The sequence below is a fragment of the Mus musculus genome, chromosome 5 (assembly GCF_000001635.26).
Source record: "Mus musculus strain C57BL/6J chromosome 5, GRCm38.p6 C57BL/6J".
NCBI classification, from domain to species: Eukaryota; Metazoa; Chordata; class Mammalia; order Rodentia; family Muridae; genus Mus; species Mus musculus.
Genome location: NC_000071.6, coordinates 123,930,273 through 123,950,551, shown reverse-complemented (window position 1 = coordinate 123,950,551; position 20,279 = coordinate 123,930,273). Strand labels below are relative to the sequence as shown.

The window sequence follows — 20,279 nt, the reverse complement described above, 5'->3', positions numbered from 1 at the left end:
CTGTCAGCAACCATGAGTGCTGGTGATTGAATCTGGATTCTCTGGAAGTACAGGCAGTGTCCTCAACAGCTGAGCCATCTCTCCAGTCCTAGGTATTTAGTTTAAACAAGCTGAGTTTGGTCATATGTACCTGTGATCCCAGCTACTCTTTTTCTTGTATATACATATACAACTTGCTCAGTCAATAGACTGTGACTTGGCCATATGTGATTTCAAGGCTGACCACTTGGTGTTGGATAACCAACTGGGGGATCTTCCCAGGGATCCACCTGTATTTTTTTAGGTAGCAAATAATTTATTGACTTATTGTGTTTATTTTTAAAGCAAACTGCAGGCACACATGTACTATGGCGTACTTATGGAGGACAGGGGATTTGAGACTTAGTTCTCTTCTTCCACAATGTGGGTCTTAGGGATTAAACTCAGTTCATCAGCCTTGACAGCAAACATTTTACTCACTGACCCATCTTGCCAGCCTTTATTTACTTATTTATTTATTTACACACAATGTTATGCATGTGGAAGTCAGAGAGCAGCTTGCAAGAATCAGTTCTCTCTAGGACTGAAGTCAGTGCTCAGGTGTGGCAGCAGACGATTCCTGGATGAACCATCTCTAGAGCCTACTCTCCCTCTGCGTCTGTGAAACAGTCTCTCCCTGAGTCTGGTTGGATATGAGTGTAGCCAGGCTAGAACCCAGAAGGCCTCAAGGGTCTTCCATCTGTTACCCTGAGAGCTGGGTAATTTCAGGGATACCTGGGTTGGTGCTGGGTGCTGGGATCCATTTGGCCTCTGGATTACAAAGCAAATACTCTTAACCACTGAGCTACCTCCGCATCTCCACTGTGTTTATTTTTGAAACAGGTTCCTGTGTAATTCAGGCTGGCCCTGACCATCTTATGTACCCAAAGTAGGCCTTGAGCTCCTGATCCTTCTGCCTCTACATCTCAAGGGCTGAGATTACAGGCAAATGCCACCATGCCCAGCTTAATGCTGTTTTAGAAGAACCTCCTGTTGCATCAGAAGCAATTCTAGCATAAACAGCCATGCTTGCTTAATCCAGACAGTGGCATGCAAGGCTGCGTAGATGAGGGATCAGTTGGAGTGGGTCTATTTCTACAGGGTGGTTCCAGAAACCAAAGAGTGTGTGTGAAGTTGTGCTAACAGCTCTTCCTGAGCACACGACAGCATGGAGGAAGGTGCTCTGCGGTGTCTGAGTCTGGCCGAGGCTCTGCCTTTTACTGACTGTAGCCTGAGGCTCCATTCCCAGCAGCCGAGACACACTAAAATCTCCTCTTTGCAAACTCCTAATGACCATATGGTACAAAGAAATGAAATATGTCTCTAAGCCTATGTGAAGAACTTTATCTTCAACAAGAGAAAATAAATTTTTAAACTTGAAAGTAAAACTTTAGAACTTGCAATTTTGAATAAAGCGTGTCAAGTTTCTGGCCCAGTTCTTCACTAGAACATGACAGCACTGCCACACCGTAAGCCTTTCCCAACTGTGTTACTCCACTCACTCTTGATTCACTGAGCACTGAATCCAGGGTCTAGGGTGTCTAGGCTAGCTTGTGCTCAGCCACAGAGCTCCATACACACCTTCAATTCTTACTCGTTTACTTAACCCTATGTTTATTTTTCTGTCCCAGACCCTTGAGCTCTGGGCTAGGCTAGGGCTTTACCACTGAGCTGCATCCCTGGCCCTCACTTTTTTTCCTTCTCTTTTTACTATAGGGTCTCACATAATCTAGGCTGGCCTCAAACTCACTACATTACCCGAGGCTGACCTTGCCATCTTGATCCTTCTGGGATTACAGGTGTCTACCTATACCACCACACACACAGCTTGTTTTCCCATTGTTTTGTTGTTGTTTGATTTTTGAGACTGGGCCTCATTATGCATCTCTGGCTTCCTGGAACTCATTAACTTGACTAGACTGGCCCCAAATTCATATAGGTCCACATAGCTGTCTGGTAGGCTACCACACCAGCTACACCTTGGTTTTTATGATGCTGAGGAATAAACCCAAGGTGCAACAGGCAAACACTCTACCAACTGAGCTACATCCTAGCCCCCTTGACTCACTTTTATAATTAAAACTTACAAAAACTGGCCAGTCAGTGGTAGTACACACCTTCAATCCCAGCACTCAGGAGGCAGAGGCAGGAAGGAGGAGCTCTGTGAGTTTGAGGCCAGCTTGGTCTACAAAGTGAATTCTAGGACAACCAAGGCTACACAGAAAAACCCTGTCTCAACAAAACAAAAACAAAAAATAAACAACAACAACAAAAACCAAACCAAACCAAAAAACCTGTTTTTGAAGAATTGTCTTCAGCAAAAAGATAATTGGTTGAGGAAATGTTTTTAAAAGTTAATTCCAGGGCTGGAGAGATGGCTCAGTGGTTAAGAGCACCAACTGCTCTTCCGAAGGTCGTGAGTTCACATCCCAGCAACCACACGGTGGTTCACAACCATCTGTAATGAGATCTGACACCCTCTTCTGGTGTCTGAAGACAGCTACAGTGTACTCACATATAATAAATAAATAAATCTTAAATTAAAAAAAAGTTAATTCCAAAATGGATTATAGTTTTATTTAGCAAGTCTCATTTTATGAGCCAAGGAGACTTTCACATCTATGAATCAAGGATGGGCTGGGTGTGATGGTCCACATCTGTAAGTCTCAGTTCAGGATAACATTGGAGCCTGTAAACCAGGCTGTGTCTTCTGACTTCCCGTGCAGTGTTGTGTGTATGCATGTATGCATGCATGTATCTTAATGAAGACTTACATGACATTGACCTTTGGCAATCTATCTTGGAATACACTAGAGGAAAATCAATCAACGTCTTCGAATCACTGGCTTCGTCCTGATTCTCTGTGGCCTGTAAGTGTCTAGGCTTTAGTGGACTCACATACACGCTGACCCAGAATGATTTCAACTGTAAAGTGGCAAATACACTGTACATTTAGTTACACACAAGACACAACTTAAGACAGAAATCCTAGAACTAATGAAGACAGTGCCCTCTAGTGGTGAAATTGGCAATCCTTAAAAGGGAGATTAAATGAAGGATTCCACTGTATTTAAAAATTCTAAAGACAATGCTCTATTTTCCTTTACTCTGTAGGAATTTATTCTCCTCTTAAAATGAATTGGATTGAGGAGAGGAATATCTGGGACAAAGAAACGTTTATCTAATTTTCTCTTTGAAATTCTCTCTCTAAATCTATGATTTTCTTAACACAATGGCTGACATGAGAGCCTAGGGGAGCCCTGACAGGAAGGAGGATAAACACACTCAATGTGTGCAGTGAGAAGGGAGTTAAAGTCTGCAGTGGGAGGGGCAGGGGCAGTGCCTGGGAGGTGCTGTGTGGTGGGAAAGCTTGGGATGACAGCACAACACTCAATAAGGAAAACGCATGCCTCGCTTTCTTACTTTGGGTTACACCAGTACAACAATACACAAGTGCTCTCCCAACTTAGTGACCACATGACACAGGGAACTAATTAGTAAAACTGAATGCTGAATTCCTAAAGTTTTAAGTGCTGGAGCCCAAGTCTAGTGCTAGATAAGTATTCTACACATTAGGTTATGGCCTGACCCTTTGAACTCCTAGTTGTTCACGTAGTATCTGTGAAATTATAAATACTCTCCCCTCATCAATCCATAAGGTTCTTTTTAAATGATGTTACTTCTGATCCTCTGCCTCTGCCTCCCAAATTCTGGGATTACAAATTATATATCCAGGTCCAGCTGCTCCTGCTGGGGACTGAGGCTTGGCGTGTGGGCGGGCACTTCAGCAGCTGGGCTACACTCCTCCCCTAGAATGAACTTTCCAGCAGGAATGTTTTGGTTTTTTTATCGAGAAGGATAATGACCCATTCAAGCTGGATAAGAATGTAGTTGAAAACAGCTACTTGGAGGAGAATAAAAATATTAGAACCCAGGCCCAGTCCCTTACCAATTCTTCAAAAGACAGGGCAAAATACCAAAAGTCTATTTTGAGGGAGGTGTAAAACTTTTAGCCTATGACAAAAAGATGAAGTTACAAACATGCAACTATTCAAATACATCAATCTAATTCTTTTACCAGTAAAAATTAGCTCATCATGTAGACAGCTTTTCTCTTGCTTGAGTCGAATTATCTCCTCTCGTTGTTCATTGTTTTCTGTTGTCTTCTCATTTAGATCCTCTTCACAGACAGAAGGGAGAAAAATCCTCAGGTAAGTACCAGCCTCCCGGGAAACGCAGACACTACAGAGAAACTCACGTCCTCAGCAGCTCCTGAGGACTCGGCTGGGTCTACAGTCAATGCGTGCTGGCTTGTTCACCATCTCTGGCCTGGCCTCTCTTGCTATAACCCAAGGGACACAGAGCAATCTTTAAAAATAAAAACTCCTTGTGTCATTTCTTGGTAAGGAGCCCTCCCTTCTGTACTCAGGTGAAACCCAAGTTCCTTACTCTAAACAGCAAGGCCCACAGTGACACCACCCTCCCTGCTCCCTTTTTCTCTCTGTTCCTTGACCGCCTCTGGGATACAGAAGAGACATTTTGGGTTTTGTTCCCCACTCTTGGTGAAGACCTTCCGACTCTCTTGGAACTGAGAATTCACTCCGGAGAGAACCCAGCTCTGTGCATGGAGCCACTCCACCTGCAGCTGGAGTTCCTGAAGAAACAGCAAAGTGCTTCCCCGAGCTTCCGGAATCTTCCAGCAATGACAGAGGCTGCTCCGGAGGTTGTGAAAACCCTCGTTTACCGCCAGTCCAGTTGGTTAGTGAGATGTATGTGAGGCTCCCATGGATATGGAACTGGTGTCTTAATGGGTATAGTCTCGTGGGATGTCCACCTGTGGGACCTGTCACTAACTCCAGGTACACAGGTCCCATCAAAAGCACCAGACTGAATTGTCTGTGCACCCAACTCCTAAGGAAACAGAGCTCCTTTTTTCCAAGAAGGAAACAAATAAACCAACCCAGGATGTCCCCATTCTGCCCCTGCATTTGTTCTCCCTGTTTTCTGCTGAGAAGGTTCTCCGTCAGGTTCTGGCTAGTTCTGTCTACAGTCCAGTCATAGCTCAAATGCTAACTCTTCAAATTTACTTTCTCAATCAATCTGGTCTAAACAAGTTTCTCTCCCTTGCTCTCTGTTCTACTTCCCATTACCCTACTTTACAAATGTGTTAAATAAGGCTGGAAGGGTGGCTCAGCAGTTGTGAGCACTGACTGCTCTTCCAGAGGTCCTGAGTTCAAGTCCCACCAACCACATGATGGCTCACAACCACCTGTAATTGGATCTAATGTCCTCTTCTGGTGCGTTTGAAGACAGAACACATAAAATAAATAAATATATCTTTTTTAAAAATAAGTACTAGGTTAATCAAGTACTCATTATATGTAAGTATTGACACAACAGACTTGTACTTGAACATCTTACTTGGTCCACGCAGACACTCGATAAACACTGATGAACAGTGTTCAGCCTACTGTTGGTGCTATGCTGACCCACTTCATGACCCACTACTGTCATGAAGCATATAAAATGATGGCTTTAGCTGACATTATAAATGTAGACAGGACTTGAGACCATTGGTGAAGTCATGGTAAGCCCAAGATTGTAAAAATGCTGTGTCCTTTACATTAAATTGGTCAAGATAAAGATGTCAGATTTCGGAAGTATGGCCCAGACAGGGCCACACGCAGGCCCTAGGCTGGGCTTTGCGGTCTCTGTGCAGTGAAGGATGAGTCTGAGTTAATGGTCCTCTGTCTCCCTTGTAAGCGCTGTACCTGGACCACTATGCCTGGCTCAGCCTCAGAACCAACCTCTCAGATCAAACAGTTTAACTTGAGAACAGACAACAACCCTCTCCACATTCTGTCCATGCTTGAAGCACAACTGCTCTGAGGAGAAGCCCGGCTGTGTGGACCAACTCCAGTGCCTGGGCTTTGACACCCACTGCACTCACACTGCTGCTGTTCATGACACAGCCACCTGATGCAGGCAAGTGAACTGAAGTATAAGGTTCCAAGTTCAGTCCTCTGCTCTTAAAAAATGCAGTCTAACCACAATTGTGTTATCTTATATCACAAAATGTATGGCATTAATTCTCTATAAAGGAAACAGACATCGAGTGTTAGGGTCTGTAGTCAGGAATACAGCTCTCTCAAGTATAAGACTAAGAGAACTTAGATACAGTGAATGCCAGAGACAATGTACTACTATTTTAAACTGTCATTTCCTTACCTTTCAGTTTATTGACTTCAATCCTAAGTGCCTTCAATTTCTGCTTATAATCTTGCTTTTCTCTCACCACACACGTCTCCGCCATCTTGGCATCACGTAAAGCGTGCTCTAACAATTTAAATTTACCCGAGCAGTCTGAAATGTGATTGACGGCCTCAATAATGTCTTTGTCCTAAAAACCGAGGAGAAACAGTTAGGCCATGTTTTAAATTCCAACTAATCAGTAAGGCCGTTCTTGCTTAGACTGCATTGTGCAGTGAGCTCAGTCTTTTTTTTTTTTTTTTTTTTTTTTTAATTTTGGAGACAGGGTTTCTCTGTGTGGCCCTGGCTGTCCTGGAACTCACTCTGTAGACCAGGCTGGCCTCTAACTCAGAAATCCGCCTGCCTCTGCCTCCCAAGTGCTGGGATTAAAGGCATGTGCCACCACTGCCTGGCATAGAAAGACATTCTTTTTTTTTTTTGGTTTTTTGAGACAGGATTTCTCTGTATAGCCTAGCACGTGTGAGGTGCCAGGCTCAATCCTTAGTCTCAGGGACACTTGCCGACACACCATGATTAACAAGTATACCTTCCTGAGCACAACCTATCACGACAGCAGCACCACACGTGCAAATTTTGGGGGGGAAAAAACAAAAAAACAAACAAAAGACCTTACAAATTCAGTGGGCTAAGAGGGAGATAGAGGGTTGGGGCAAACTATTTAGTCGCCACTGGAAGAATGGGCAATGATGGCACACATCTGGAATCTCAGCATTCTGGAGGCTGAGAGAATCAGTGAGTCCTAGGCTAGCCTGGACTACATTACAAGTTTCAGGCCAGCAAACAAAATAAAACAAAATCAAAACCAGTGGAAGGGCTAAAAATGTCCCTCAGTTGTAGAGTATTTACCTAGCATGCAAAAGGCCCTGGGTTCAACCCTCAGTATCATAAATAAGGAAATTTGTTTTATTAAACAAAACAATAACCCAAACAAAGTTCATGACTAGATCAGTTTAAAAATAACAAGCAGGTAAGCCAATTCTTTTTTTTTTTGTTGTTGTTGTTGGTTTTTTTTTTTGTTTGTTTGTTTTGTGTAGTCTCCCCTCCCCCAGCCTGAAACCTGCTTGCTCGGGGTGGAGCTTCCTGCTCATTCGTTCTGTCACGCCCACTGCTGGAACCTGAGGAGCCACACACGTGCACCTTTCTACTGGACCCGAGATTATTCGGCGGGAATCGGGTCCCCTCCCCCTTCCTTTATAACTAGTGTCCCAACAATAAAATTTGAGCTTTGATCAGAATGAATTTGTCTTAGCTCCGTTTCTTCTTTCGCCCCGTCTAGATTCCTCTCTTACAGCTCGAGTAGCCTTCTCAGTCGAACCGTTCATGTTGCGAGCTGCTGGCGGCCGCAACATTTTGGCGCCTGAACAGGGACCTGAAGAATGGCAGAGAGATGCTAAGAGGAACGCTGCTGTGGAGCTCCACTGGAAAGGATCTTCGTATCGGACATCGGAGCAACGGACAGGTACACATGCTAGCGCTAGCTTAAAATTTCAGTTTTGTAAAGTGTTGCTGAGGATGCGGTAGGATACGAATTAAGCTTGAATCAGTGCTAACCCAACGCTGGTTCTGCTTGGGTCAGCAGCGTGTTAATCGGAACTAGAAACGGAAACAGGCAGGTTAGCCGCAGCTTTTTAGGAAGCTGCTTAGGTGGAAGAAAAAAGGGTTTAAAGTCATGGATCAGGCAGTTGCCCATAGTTTTCAGGAGTTGTTTCAGGCCAGAGGAGTAAGGCTTGAAGTACAATTAGTAAAAAAATTTTTTTAGGTAAGATAGATAGCTGCCCATGGTTCAAGGAAGAAGAAACACTAGATTGTGGAACCTGGGAGAAAGTTGGTGAGGCCTTAAAAATCACTCAGGCAGATAATTTTACCCTAGGCCTCTGGGCGCTCGTAAATGATGCAATAAAAGATGCCACTTCCCCAGGGCTAAGTTGCCCCCAGGCGGAGCTTGTGGTATCTCAGGAGGAGTGCCTGTCAGAGAGGGCCTCCTCAGAAAAAGATCTTCTTAACTCAAAAATTGATAAATGTGAAAACTCGGATGAAAAACTGATTTTTAACAAAAATCACTCAGATAGAGGAGCTGCCCATTACCTTAATGAGAATTGGTCCTCTTGTGAATCTCCCGCTCCACCTGTAGTCCCCACTTCGGGAGGTGCCACTCATAGGGACACACGACTAAGCGAGTTAGAGTTTGAGATTAAGCTTCAGAGGCTGACTAATGAGCTTCGGGAACTAAAAAAGATGTCAGAAGCGGAGAAGAGTAACTCTTCTGTAGTTCACCAGGTGCCGCTAGAAAAGGTTGTGAGTCAGGCTCGTGGGAAAGGACAGAATATGTCTAATACGCTAGCCTTTCCTGTGGTCGAGGTAGTTGATCAGCAAGATACTAGGGCCAGACATTACCAGACCTTAGATTTCAAGTTGATAAAAGAGTTAAAGGCGGCTGTTGTGCAATATGGCCCTTCAGCCCCATTCACTCAAGCATTACTGGACACAGTTGTGGAGTCACACTTAACCCCTTTAGATTGGAAGACTCTTTCTAAGGCTACCCTGTCAGGAGGAGATTTTTTGCTTTGGGATTCTGAATGGCGAGACGCCAGTAAGAAAACTGCTGCTTCTAACGCTCAGGCTGGTAATTCAGACTGGGATAGCAACATGCTTTTAGGAGAGGGTCCATATGAGGGACAGACAAATCAGATTGATTTTCCCGTTGCAGTGTACATGCAAATTGCGACGGCCGCACACCGTGCTTGGGGAAGGTTGCCAGTCAAAGGAGAGATTGGTAGAAGTTTAGCTAGCATTCGGCAGAGTTCTGATGAACCATATCAGGATTTTGTGGACAGGCTATTGATTTCAGCTAGTCGAATCCTTGGAAGTCCGGACACGGGAAGTCCCTTCGTTATGCAATTGGCTTATGAGAATGCTAACGCAATTTGCCGAGCTGCAATTCAACCGCATAAGGGAACGACAGATTTGGCGGGATATGTCCGCCTTTGCGCAGACATCAGGCCTCCCACCTTGCCTTCACCTTATTTGTCCTAAATTTCTTGCACACCGATATCAAGGGCCAGTCTGCAGCGGATCACCACTGGCATCCAGTTACTTCTAATTCTTATGCATTGGTAAAATGGAAGGACCCCCTGACTAATGAATGAAAGGGTCCAGATCCAGTTCTAATTTGGGGTAGGGGCTCAGTTTGTGTTTTTTCACGAGATGAAGATGGAGCACGGTGGCTGCCAGAGAGATTAATTCGTCAGATGAACACAGATTCTGACTCTTCTGTTAAGTATCATTCTAAAGACTAAAATTCCTTTTGTGCTTAGAATTCAGCTGAGAGCGAAAGCTCCCAAAGCTGTTCTCCAGCTACTCTCTGAGCCAGCTCCCGACAGGAGGCCGGAGACTAGCCTCAGCTTTACAATTTGCATTTGAATAAAGTACCTAGACTTCCTAGAAAGAAGTTCTGCTTTCCTACTTTCTCACTGTCGAGATTTTGTCTTTCAAGCAGGTAAATCAACATTCTCGAAGCGGACCAGCGGATGTGCATCCCCGCCCCCCTAGAGCACACAGGTGGCTGCTGTTATCTCCTTTCCAAGGACATTTCCAGCACGTGGCTTTCAGTCTGAGTTAAAAATTAGGTTTACCAAGAGGGCTAGAAGAGTAGATATTTCTATATTAATAAAGATTGGTTTTTATTTTGATAAACAGGCTTAGCCCCTTAGCTGACCTCTGGCTTTTCACCCTTACTGTTACTGCAAGGTGTCCTTAGCTCAATAAGGCTGTGAAAAAAACAGGGATGAGGAGGAACGACTTCCAGCTCCTATTTTAGCCACAAATCGTGGTGTTACTAACGACATAATTCTTGCTTAGGCTTTGCTAAATCTGAGGTTGATAATTCTCCTTTAGGAGCTGCACAGCACTCAAAACTGTGCATACTGGTTTGTGATTGTACAAATTCAGTATGGGCATCGCTTGATGCAGAGGCACTGCAGGGGAAGGTCCAGCTTGACCATTTCTGAGTTTCCTGTGAGATAAACCCGGTTTGAAAGAGGTTGGTACCAAATTTTGGCTAAAAATGAAAAATATTTTTCGGCTCTGCCTCACCTCCCCAAAAGGTACCCAGAGCCACAGGTGTGGGTCTTACCAGTACCCACGGGAGGAATCGGGTCAATGTCCACCCAAGCCAAGGTTAAAAGCCCACTCATCTACGGATGAGAAAATCATTTGATCACCTCAGTTAAGCGTTGCCTTATTTAACTTAATTAATAGGGGGGAGAGAGATTGGAGACGTACTATTGAAAGGGCAAGCCCTTCACTGCCTCCCACCCAAATAAAAAAGCCAAATGGCCTTGTACTACAAGAGCCGGTCGAACTCCTTCTCCCTGTTTCCCACCTATCATCCAAAAATGCGGAGGTCAACTAGAAAGTTACCTACCAAGTACTAATTAGCATTATAAAGTCAGAGCCTGCAGCTCCAGGCCTTTCAGTTAGTTGTTTACTAAGAAAGGACAGTCTTAAGCCAGATACAGTTTACCATAAGAAAAGTTAAGGAATCCCAGGAAACCAAGTTTTTTCTTTAGCCCTAGATTCCAGGCAGAACTATTGAGCATAGATAATTTTCCCCCCTCAGGCCAGCTTTTTCTTTTTTTTAAATTTTGTTAATAAAAGGGAGGAGATGTAGTCTCCCCTCCCCCAGCCTGAAACCTGCTTGCTCGGGGTGGAGCTTCCTGCTCATTCGTTCTGTCACGCCCACTGCTGGAACCTGAGGAGCCACACACGTGCACCTTTCTACTGGACCAGAGATTATTCGGCAGGAATCGGGTCCCCTCCCCCTTCCTTTATAACTAGTGTCCCAACAATAAAATTTGAGCTTTGATCAGAATGAATTTGTCTTAGCTCCGTTTCTTCTTTCGCCCCGTCTAGATTCCTCTCTTACAGCTCGAGTAGCCTTCTCAGTCGAACCGTTCATGTTGCGAGCTGCTGGCGGCCGCAACAGTTTTGTTTTGTTTTTTTTTTTTTGGTTTTTCGAGACAGGGTTTATCTGTATAGCCCTGGCTGTCCTGGAACTCACTTTGTAGACCAGGCTGGCCTCGAACTCAGAAATCCACCTGCCTGTGCCTCCCAAGTGCTGGGATTAAAGGCGTGTGCTACCATGCCTGGCTAGGTGAGACAATTTCTTCAGTTTATGTCAGCCTTGAGCAAGGAGCTTAGGAGCTCCTTACTCCGTGTGTCTGACTACGTCCTGATAGGCATGTGCTGCTCGCAGTCTATTTCCCTCAAACAGACCTCTGACTGCGGGAGTTGTGCATCTTCATGAGCGCACTGCCCTAACATGCAGGAAGCATCTTCATCATTACCCAGGCTCCGCCAGCACTGTAGTGGCGACTATTTTAACTAAAGCCAATTTTACAAATTTAACAGTTTCTCTTTAATTTTCAGAAAGCTTGCTCATGATCACGTCCCAACGTTAACGTCAGGAAGTCAATGGCACACATCTGCAAATGTCCCAACTACACCAACATCATTGCCCTGCTTAGCAGCTACCAGAGGAGCACACACTCTCTCTTTCTGAGGACTCCATGCTTCATACTCTACCAGTGTTTGACAGCTTCCTCTTTTCTTTTTCGAGACAGAGTTTCTGTGTAGCCCTGGCTATTCTGGTGCTCCATCTGTAGACCAGGCTGGCCTCGAACTCACAGAGGTCCATCTGCCTCTGTCTCCAGAATGCTGGCATTAAAGGCTTGCACTACCACTACCCTGCTTCCTCCTGGTTGGGCCAAGCATCCAATGGTCAGTATTTTCAGGAGAACTCCTGCAGACACCCAGGAAAGATGCACTGACACCAAGTCCCAAGGTGTGGGAGCACTGTGTCAGGCTGTCCCTTTCATCTGTGAGAGCAGAAGGTGAGGTGAGCAGCCCTGGCAGCTGTCTCTGGGCTGCTAAGCACTTGGGGAAGGATGGTGTGTGGGGTGAGCTCTGTAAGCTGCAGAGCGCTCTGAGGTGGATGTATGGCATTTCAATTACCTTTAGCTTTATCATGGTAGTGAGAGCCTGCTCTCTAGCTTGCAATTGTCCTACCTGAGCAGAGAGGTCCACTAACGTGCTGCTGAGATTTTCATTTCTAGCCTACAAGAGAGCAGTACAGAAAACAGTAATTAACTCTGTTAACACTTCCATTGTACTACCAACCACAACTGACACTCACTTCTGTTTTTTTTTTTAATTTAACATTTTCCAGGAACAATGTGGGTGAATTAAAAATCATCAAAAAGGAATGAACGTAAATGCCTGTTCCTCTGTTAGCTCCAGCTTCCTCTCAATACTTAGCAGTTGTTCTAACTTGTACTGATTTATAGAAGTTATGTTTATAAACATTTTTAAGTAAAAGCATTTTGTTTTAATTAATACACAAATAAAACATCACAAGCTTCCTTAAAAATGAAGCTACTCATTTCTAGACAAGGTTTCTTGTGTAGCCCTGGCTGTGCTGGAACTCACGCTGTAGACCAGGCTGGCTTCTAATTCACAGAGACCTGCCTGCCTCTGCCTCTGCCTCTGCCTTCCGGGTGCTGATGTTAGACGCAGGCACCTGGCTGCACATCTTTTTTAACATCTAAGCTAAAAATCTTTACACTGGGTTTGGCTCAATATGCCAATACACATTTGCCCAAATCCTATCGAAAGTGAAAGACAAAAGGTGAGCCGTTACATAATCTGGTCTTGAGGTGATGAGGATGTGTCCACATGCACTCACCAGCTACAATGAAGAGACCGCCATGATGCCGTGCCTCACAAGTGGGGGCACCATGTGTGTGGGTACAGCAGGCATGGGGACTTTGAAGTCTTAATTTTGCTGTGATCCTAAAACTGCTCTAAAGTATAAAGCTTAGCTGAGCATAATGGCACACGCTGTAACTATTGCATCCTGGAGGCTAAGACGGAAGGATTAAATGTTTTGAGACCAGCCTAGGCTACATAGTCTATAAGAAGAAAGGAAGGAAGGAAGGAAGGAAGGAAGGAAGAAGAGAAGAGAAGAGAAGAGAAGAGAAGAGAAGAGAAGAGAAGAGAAGAGAAGAAGAACTGAAAACCCAATTTTCTCTCATCATCAAGGCCCTGGCCAGAGGGAAAGGGAGGGGAGACAGAAACAGGGGAGGGATGAGATCAGTGAAGGGAAGGGGGGGGGAATCCAGAATCTGGAAAGCCATATTTGAAGCTACCAAAACTTGAAGATTCTTATTTCAGACTTTGAGAAAGGTTTTCTGAAATAACCTATTGTTAGAATGGATAGTGCTTCTAAAGGAAACAACAAAACCCTTTATGTTGGGGCTGGAGAGATGGCTCAGCGGTTAAGAGCACTGACTGCTCTTCCAAAGGTCCTGAGTTCAATTCCCACCAACCACATGGTGGCTCACAACCATCTGTAATGGGATCTGATGCCCTCTTCCGGTGAAGAGAGCAATGGTGTACTCACAGACATTAAGTAAATAAATAAATCTTTTTAAAAAGCTTAAACTCCTTTATGTTTATGGATGGATGAAAGAAACTTCATGCCACACAGAACAATACTGTGCTGCAGGTGTGCAGGAAGCAGGGAGAACACAGAACTAAGATGGACAGAACACACACACTTCATGCCTCCATGCACACACATCTGCTTTTAATGGTGACATTGGAAGCCCAGCATTCAGACTAATAAAGTCCATCAGAAATGAAAGCCAACCTCAAGGTCTTCCGAGAGGAGGGTGGAGTGTGTGGCCTTCTGAGCCATCTCCTGGAGCTGCTGCTGCGTCTTCTGAAGAGCTGTCTGGCACTCTGCTTGATTGGACTCCAGGGTCTTGACCTTCTTCATCAGTGACTTGATTATGTCAGTCCTTTTATGCAGCTCACCTGAGGGGAATTTCAGTCACTGTGTCTGTACTGAGACGGACTAGGCAGCACTTTCAAAATCAAGGATTATGAAATAAAGGTCTGATGAACATTCTTAAAACATTTTACTGTGAAATGCACAATGCCATGTGTATTCCAGAAATAAACACTGGCACTAACCAGAAGTCACCTTCCCACACATAATCTTTGTTCCTCTCCACTTTCCAGCCACTGCCCGGATCTTGGAATAACCATTTCCTTGCTGCCCACTCACTCCCCATGCAAGGACGGTAGGCCAGGAACCTGCCCACCACTGAGCTACACTCCAGGCCAACATCCTTGCTTTTTACTATTATTGTTCTCCTACCTACTTCTGCGTCCATCCCCAAAGTATAATCTGACCCATATACAAATGGAATTATACGCAGGCGTTGGTCTCCTCACTTGTAAGATCCTGAGAGCCACCAGAGTTGTCACCTGTGTTTACCAGGTTTACCTGGTACCTGACAGCAGTGTCTGCTCTGCTTCTGGGACTATCTAGGTCGTGCCCACCGTGCAGCTGTTAAAGCGTGCTGCTCTGAATATCCTCGTATGTGTCTCTTGGGGCATTTCGGCTTTGCTGCTCAAAATGTGGTCCTTAAACCTGCAGCACTAGTATCACTGGGGATGCTGCTAGGACAGCAGAGTCCTAATCCAGGCACAGCAGTGCTGATCTCCCAGCACTCCAGCACTAGGTCAGTGAAAACAGTAAGATTAGGGGTTCAAGGTCATTCTTCACTACAAAGGAAGTCCAAAACCATACTCTATCTCACAATTTAAAAATAAATAAAAGACAAAGTGCTGAAGAGGTGACCCAGTAGCTAAGAGCTTCTTCTGCTCTTATTGAGGACTCAGTTTGATTCCTAGTACCTGCACTCTGTGGCTCCCAGCTGCCTTTAACTCCAGCTCTGTCACCAGGACCCTCAGGCATCAGTGCTGACCCCCACGTGCACATATCCACACACATCCTACATAATAACAATAAAGGCTGGAGAGGTGGCTCAGTGGAGAAGGGCACTTGTTTTGCAGACCGAAGACTGGTTCTGAATAGTCACATGGCAGCACAAGGTTCTCTGTATTTCCAGTTCTGGGAGATTCAACACCCTCTCCTGGCCTCTGAGAAAACCAGACACATATATGGTGCACATACATGCAGGCAAAGCATTCACACATATAAAATAAAAATAATAAATGCTAGCCCAGTCTACAGAGTGAGTTCCAGGACAGCCAGTGCTATACAGAGAAATCTTGTCTCAAAAAAAAAAAAGAAAAAAAAGAAAAGAAAAGAAAAGAAAAGAAAAGAAAGAAAGAAAGAAAGAAAGAAAGAAAGAAAGAAAGAAAGAAAGAAAAAAGGGGGGGGGGAGAAGGCGGGGACAGCTGGGCAGTGGTGCCGCATGCCTTTAATCCCAGCACTTGGGAGGCAGAGGCAGGTGGATTTCTGAGTTTGAGGCCAGCCTGGTCTACAAAGTGAGTTCCAGGACAGCCAGGGCTACACAGAGAAACTCTGGCTTGAAAACAGAACAAAACAAAAAACAAAAGATAGATAGATAGATAGATAGATAGATAGATAAAAGAGGAGGGGAGAGGAGAGGAGAGGAAGAGGAAGAGGAAGAGGAAGAGGAAGAGGAAGAGGAGAGGAGAGGGAAGGAAAGGGAAGGGAAGGGAAGGGAAGGAAAGGAAAGGAAAGGAAAGGAAAGGAAAGGAAAGGAAAGGAAAGGAAAGGAAAGGAAAGGAAAGGAAAGGAAAGAGGCTAGAGAGATGCTTCAGTGATTATCAGCATTAGCGTCCCTTCCTGAGGACCCAAGTTAGAGTCCCACTAGCCACTAGCTCTGGGTCCAGAGCCCTCTTCTGGCATCTGAACACATTGCATGCCTGTGGTGTATGGACAAGGATGGAGGCAGAACCCCACTACATTTGAGTACTTTGCCCCTCTGTGTCTGTACATCAGGGCGCCTGTTTATAAAGTCCTCCCATCTTCAACAGGACAGAACTCCACGACATCAGGAGCCGCATTCTTTACCTCTTCCTTACGCACTTCCTTACGAGCCCCCTTAATGAATGTGTGAGCACACAGGCCTATGCACAGGAGCGGCACGCGGTTCTGACCTTCGAGCTTGCTGCAGCGCTCCTCCAGGGTCAGCACTTTCTGCCGGTCCTCTTCCCAGGAGAGAAGCTGCCTCTGATGCACTGCGACCATGTCATTGAGCTCCTTATCGCGGTCTTTCAGCTCCCCGATGAGCAGCTGAAGTTCCTTCCGCTGCTTCTCAATAGTGGAAGTCTCAACTTCTGATCCGATGTTCTAAACATGGAGGGTGGTTTTGAATGCAGATAAACCCAACACCACACATCAGCCACAATATACTTTCCAAACAGTTATTCTGTGGCCATCTCTGAACTGTAAAATTTAATTTCACCCTCTTTTAAGGACAATATATCAAGTTACTTCTGTTTAAAGCAAGTTCAAGCCTGTCGCACGGTCTGCCTCTCTCATCTTCCATCGTACAGTACACAGTCCTTAGAGAGTCAGAGGACTTCCAAAGCCTCTGGCTAAACCCACTCACTCAGCTTCTGCCTTCCCCGCCCGTCACTGTCAGTGTTCCTGTTCTGGTCAGCAATGCTCTGCCCTTCTGTGTACTCCAGCACACACGCATGCGCGCATGCAGAAAAGTGCGCTCCTGCGCACACACCTCCTGCTGCCTTTGTGTGTGTGTGTGTGTGTGTGTGTGTGTGTGTGTGTGTGTGGTGCTAGAGCTCAAACCGGCATTAATGAGCATGGGATCTAACTTCCGAGTTATATTCCCAATCCTTGGCCTAGAAATTTTGGGGAAACCAAGGAAAGATAAACATGAAATAATTGTGTTTTTTTTTAACAATATTATAGTCAATTCTTATCAAAGAATAGGAATTTTAATCTATAAGAAAATTAAGCTAGATGTGGTGGTACAACTCTTTAGTCCCAGCACTACAGAGGTTGGAGGTAGGTGGATCTCTATGAGTTCAAGGTCAGTCTAGTCTATACATCAAGTTCCGAGCCAGCCAGAATTACAGTTGGACCCTGTGGCAGCAGCAACAACAAAAAATATAAACAAACAAACAAACTAAACTCTAAATATTAACACATACATTACTGAAATACATTCAATCTATCAAGGGCAATTTAGTATTTTTTTTCAAGATTTATTTATTAATTATGTATACAGAGTTCTGCTTGCATGTATGCCTGCAGGCCAGAAGAGGGCACTAGATCTCATTACAGATGGTTCTGAGCCACCATGTGGTTGCTGGGAATTGAACTCAGGACCTCTGGAAGAGCAGCACTCTTAACCTCTGAGTCATCTCTCCAGCCTGGAAATTTAATATTGTTGCTTGTCATACACAACATATATAATTAAAAACAGGGCAAAGGGGATCCAGAGGACATAGGTTTGATTCTTAGTCCCCACATAGCAGCTCAAAACTCTAGTTCCAGGGGATCTGATGCTCTTTTGGCCTCCTTGAGCACCAGGCACACACATGGGGTACAGACAAACGTACAGGCAAAACACACACACACATATATAAAAGAAAAAAATAAATCTTAAGAAAGGGTGGGAGGGTTCAGTATATAAAAGTGCTTGCCTTACAGCCTGGCAATACGAGTCAATGCCCGGAACCCAGGTAACAGTTGGAGGGAAAGAAGTTACCAGCTTCCCAAAGCTGTGCTCAGACTTCTGCATGTACGCATGTGCTACGTCTACATTACATGTCATATACACCCCCCACACACACACACCCACACACACATACACACACATAATTTAAACAATAGGCCAGGCATGGTGGTGCTTACAAGACAAAAATTACCTATAATCTTTCTTGGTTATTATTATCACTATGTTGTTGTTGTGTTTTTGAAAGAACTTCTCTGTAGAGCCCTGGCTGCTCTAGAACTTGTTCTGTTGACCAGGCTGGCCTTGAACTCAAGACATCCGCCTGCCTTTGTCTCCCAAGGGCTGGGATTAAAGACGTGTACCACCAGCATCTGGTTGTGACTAACCGTTTTAAAGTCCAATGTATGTCACGTCCTATCAACCTGAATCTGGAGTTGGCCACATCATGGTTATATAACCTTAATGAGGTTACCTGGCATCTCCCACTCTCAGTCTTTACCCGTAAAAGGGTAACGGCAGTACTCTTAGACAAATGCCCTATCACTGAGCAATATCTACAGCATTTGTTAATTATTGTTACTTCTGTGTATGAGTGCTTTACTGCGTGTTCATCTGTGTATCTTGCAGGCTCAGTGCCTGTGGAGGTTGGAAGTTGCTATCAGAACTGCTGACATTAATGAGTAACAATAGGGGGGCCCTGGGAATCAAACCTAGGTCTTTTGGAAGAGCAAACGGTTCTCTTAACCAACCATCAAACCATCTCTCTAACCTCCACAGCCTTTTATGGAAATAACCTTTTGAGACTTAGTCTCACTAAATTGCCTTGCCCAGGGGCTCACTCTGAGTCCTTGAAATTTCCAGACTCCACAATAGCTGGAATTACAGACCTATAGTCGTCATAAGTGCCTGGAGTATAGTAATCACTCAGCATTAGCTATCATTATTATTATTAGTTACAGTTAGACAGGGCCTTGCTATGCAGCCCTGTCAGTTTTGCAAACTGGCCTTGAACTCACAGAACTCAGATGCCAGCCGGGCGTGGTGGCACATGCCTTTAATCCCAGCACTTGGGAGGCAGAGGCAGGTGTCGGATTTCTGAGTTCGAGGCCAGCCTGGTCTACAGAGTGAGTTCCAGGACAGCCAGGGCTATACAGAGAAACCCTGTCTTGAAAAACCAAAAACCAAACCAAACCATACGGTACAGAATTATGTTCTGTTTTTGTGTAGGAAAGGTGGGGACTGAACTCGCCCCATGCGTGCAAGACAACTCTACCACCAAGCTAAGCGTAGCCCCCAAGTTAAAGATATTTAACGTTGGGATATGACGGCTCACACGGATATTCTCAGAACTCAGGAGGCAGGGGGAGTTCAGAGCGATGCCAGCATGGTCTACCCAGGGCGTGGAGGGCACGACAAGTTCATAGGGCAGTCATGTATATGATTTCGGACAGTACTTTGAAAAAGACTTATAATGACTTTCAGTTACTAGTACCTAAATACACACACAAAAGAACTTGGAATTCCAAGTCACAGTACCTGGATTCCAGTCTATTAGGGGTGGCAGCGGGGGGAGGGGGGGACGGGGCTCAGTGGAGGTAACCAGGTAATAAACCCATCATACAAAAAGTGTTCGTGTCACCCTACACTGATACGTTAAGTGCAATCCTTGGGCAAATTCACTTTCGAGACTGTCAATGGGAAGGAAGAAGTCGGTCCACTCGCTAGGCTACTGTTAAATAAGCGAGGGAGGGCAATGTCCCTGCCAACGTTCAACAGCAGCGCTCCGGTGCTCGTGCCTCGTCGCTGGGTCCCAGCTAGGGCCGGCCTCTCGGCGCCCTGTCCCGGGGCGGCGGCGCTCACCTGGCGCCGGTATAAGGTCGCCGAAGGGTTCATGGATGACTCCCCCGCCCCCAGAGAGAGTTGGTGCCAGCAGCGGGTCACCTCCGAGACGCCATAGGCGCACGGCCGCAGCGGCGGGGGCAAAGCCACAGCCCAGGACGGCGCGCCCTCAGAGCTACGCATGCGCGCATGCGCACTCAAACCGCCGGGCCAGCCGGCGGGCCGCACTCGGACGTTGCGCAGGAGTGATGCTCTCGCGAGACTTGCGCCTGTGCTCGCTCGCGGATCAAGAACGTGAACCTATATTCATTCCCACGCCGGAAGCCTTCGGCCCCTCTAAGGTTCCCAGAGCGTCGCAGCGGGAAAGACGAAGTGAATTAAAAGCCGTTTCTAGGTCCCAGTGATCCTGGGTCCCTCCCTGTGGATGTTTAGTCTGAAGAACCGGGCCGGGCTCTCAGCACTGGTCTGAACCAAGATCATTGGAGACAGAGGGTCTGCCAGTCAATCGATCATCGATCTGCTCTTAGTAGTGATGAGAACCGTGACATGTTATTATTTTTTAAAAAGATATTTTAGTAATTATATCATTAATATATATAATATATTTAC

The 20,279-nt window shown here is 45.4% G+C and overlaps 1 protein-coding gene across 31 annotated transcripts in view; it reads right to left on the bottom strand.

Moving 5' to 3' along the window:
* Ccdc62 (coiled-coil domain containing 62) overlaps positions 1–20,127 on the bottom strand; it is a 39,471-nt gene extending 19,344 nt beyond the window's left edge. For 6 of the 31 annotated variants that reach the window (XR_001784655.2, XR_001784654.2, XR_001784653.2 and 3 more), the window contains exons 1-6: positions 19,692–19,933; positions 16,288–16,480; positions 13,997–14,163; positions 12,301–12,402; positions 6,247–6,418; positions 4,097–4,198 (exon numbers count right to left, since the gene is read on the bottom strand). Coding sequence is in view for 19 of the 31 variants with exons in the window: in XM_006530273.3 (XP_006530336.1) it covers positions 4,097–4,198; positions 6,247–6,418; positions 12,301–12,402; positions 13,997–14,163; positions 16,288–16,480; positions 19,692–19,853 (898 nt within the window). In the remaining 12 variants the exon portion in view is untranslated. Of the gene's footprint in view, positions 1–2,792; positions 3,039–4,096; positions 4,199–6,246; positions 6,419–12,300; positions 12,403–13,996; positions 14,164–16,287; positions 16,481–19,691 lie in introns of those variants that run through there. The other 25 variants (XR_001784652.2, XM_006530269.3, XM_006530266.4 and 22 more) reach the window with 16 other exon arrangements.
* Between the last annotated feature and the right edge of the window lie 152 nt (positions 20,128–20,279).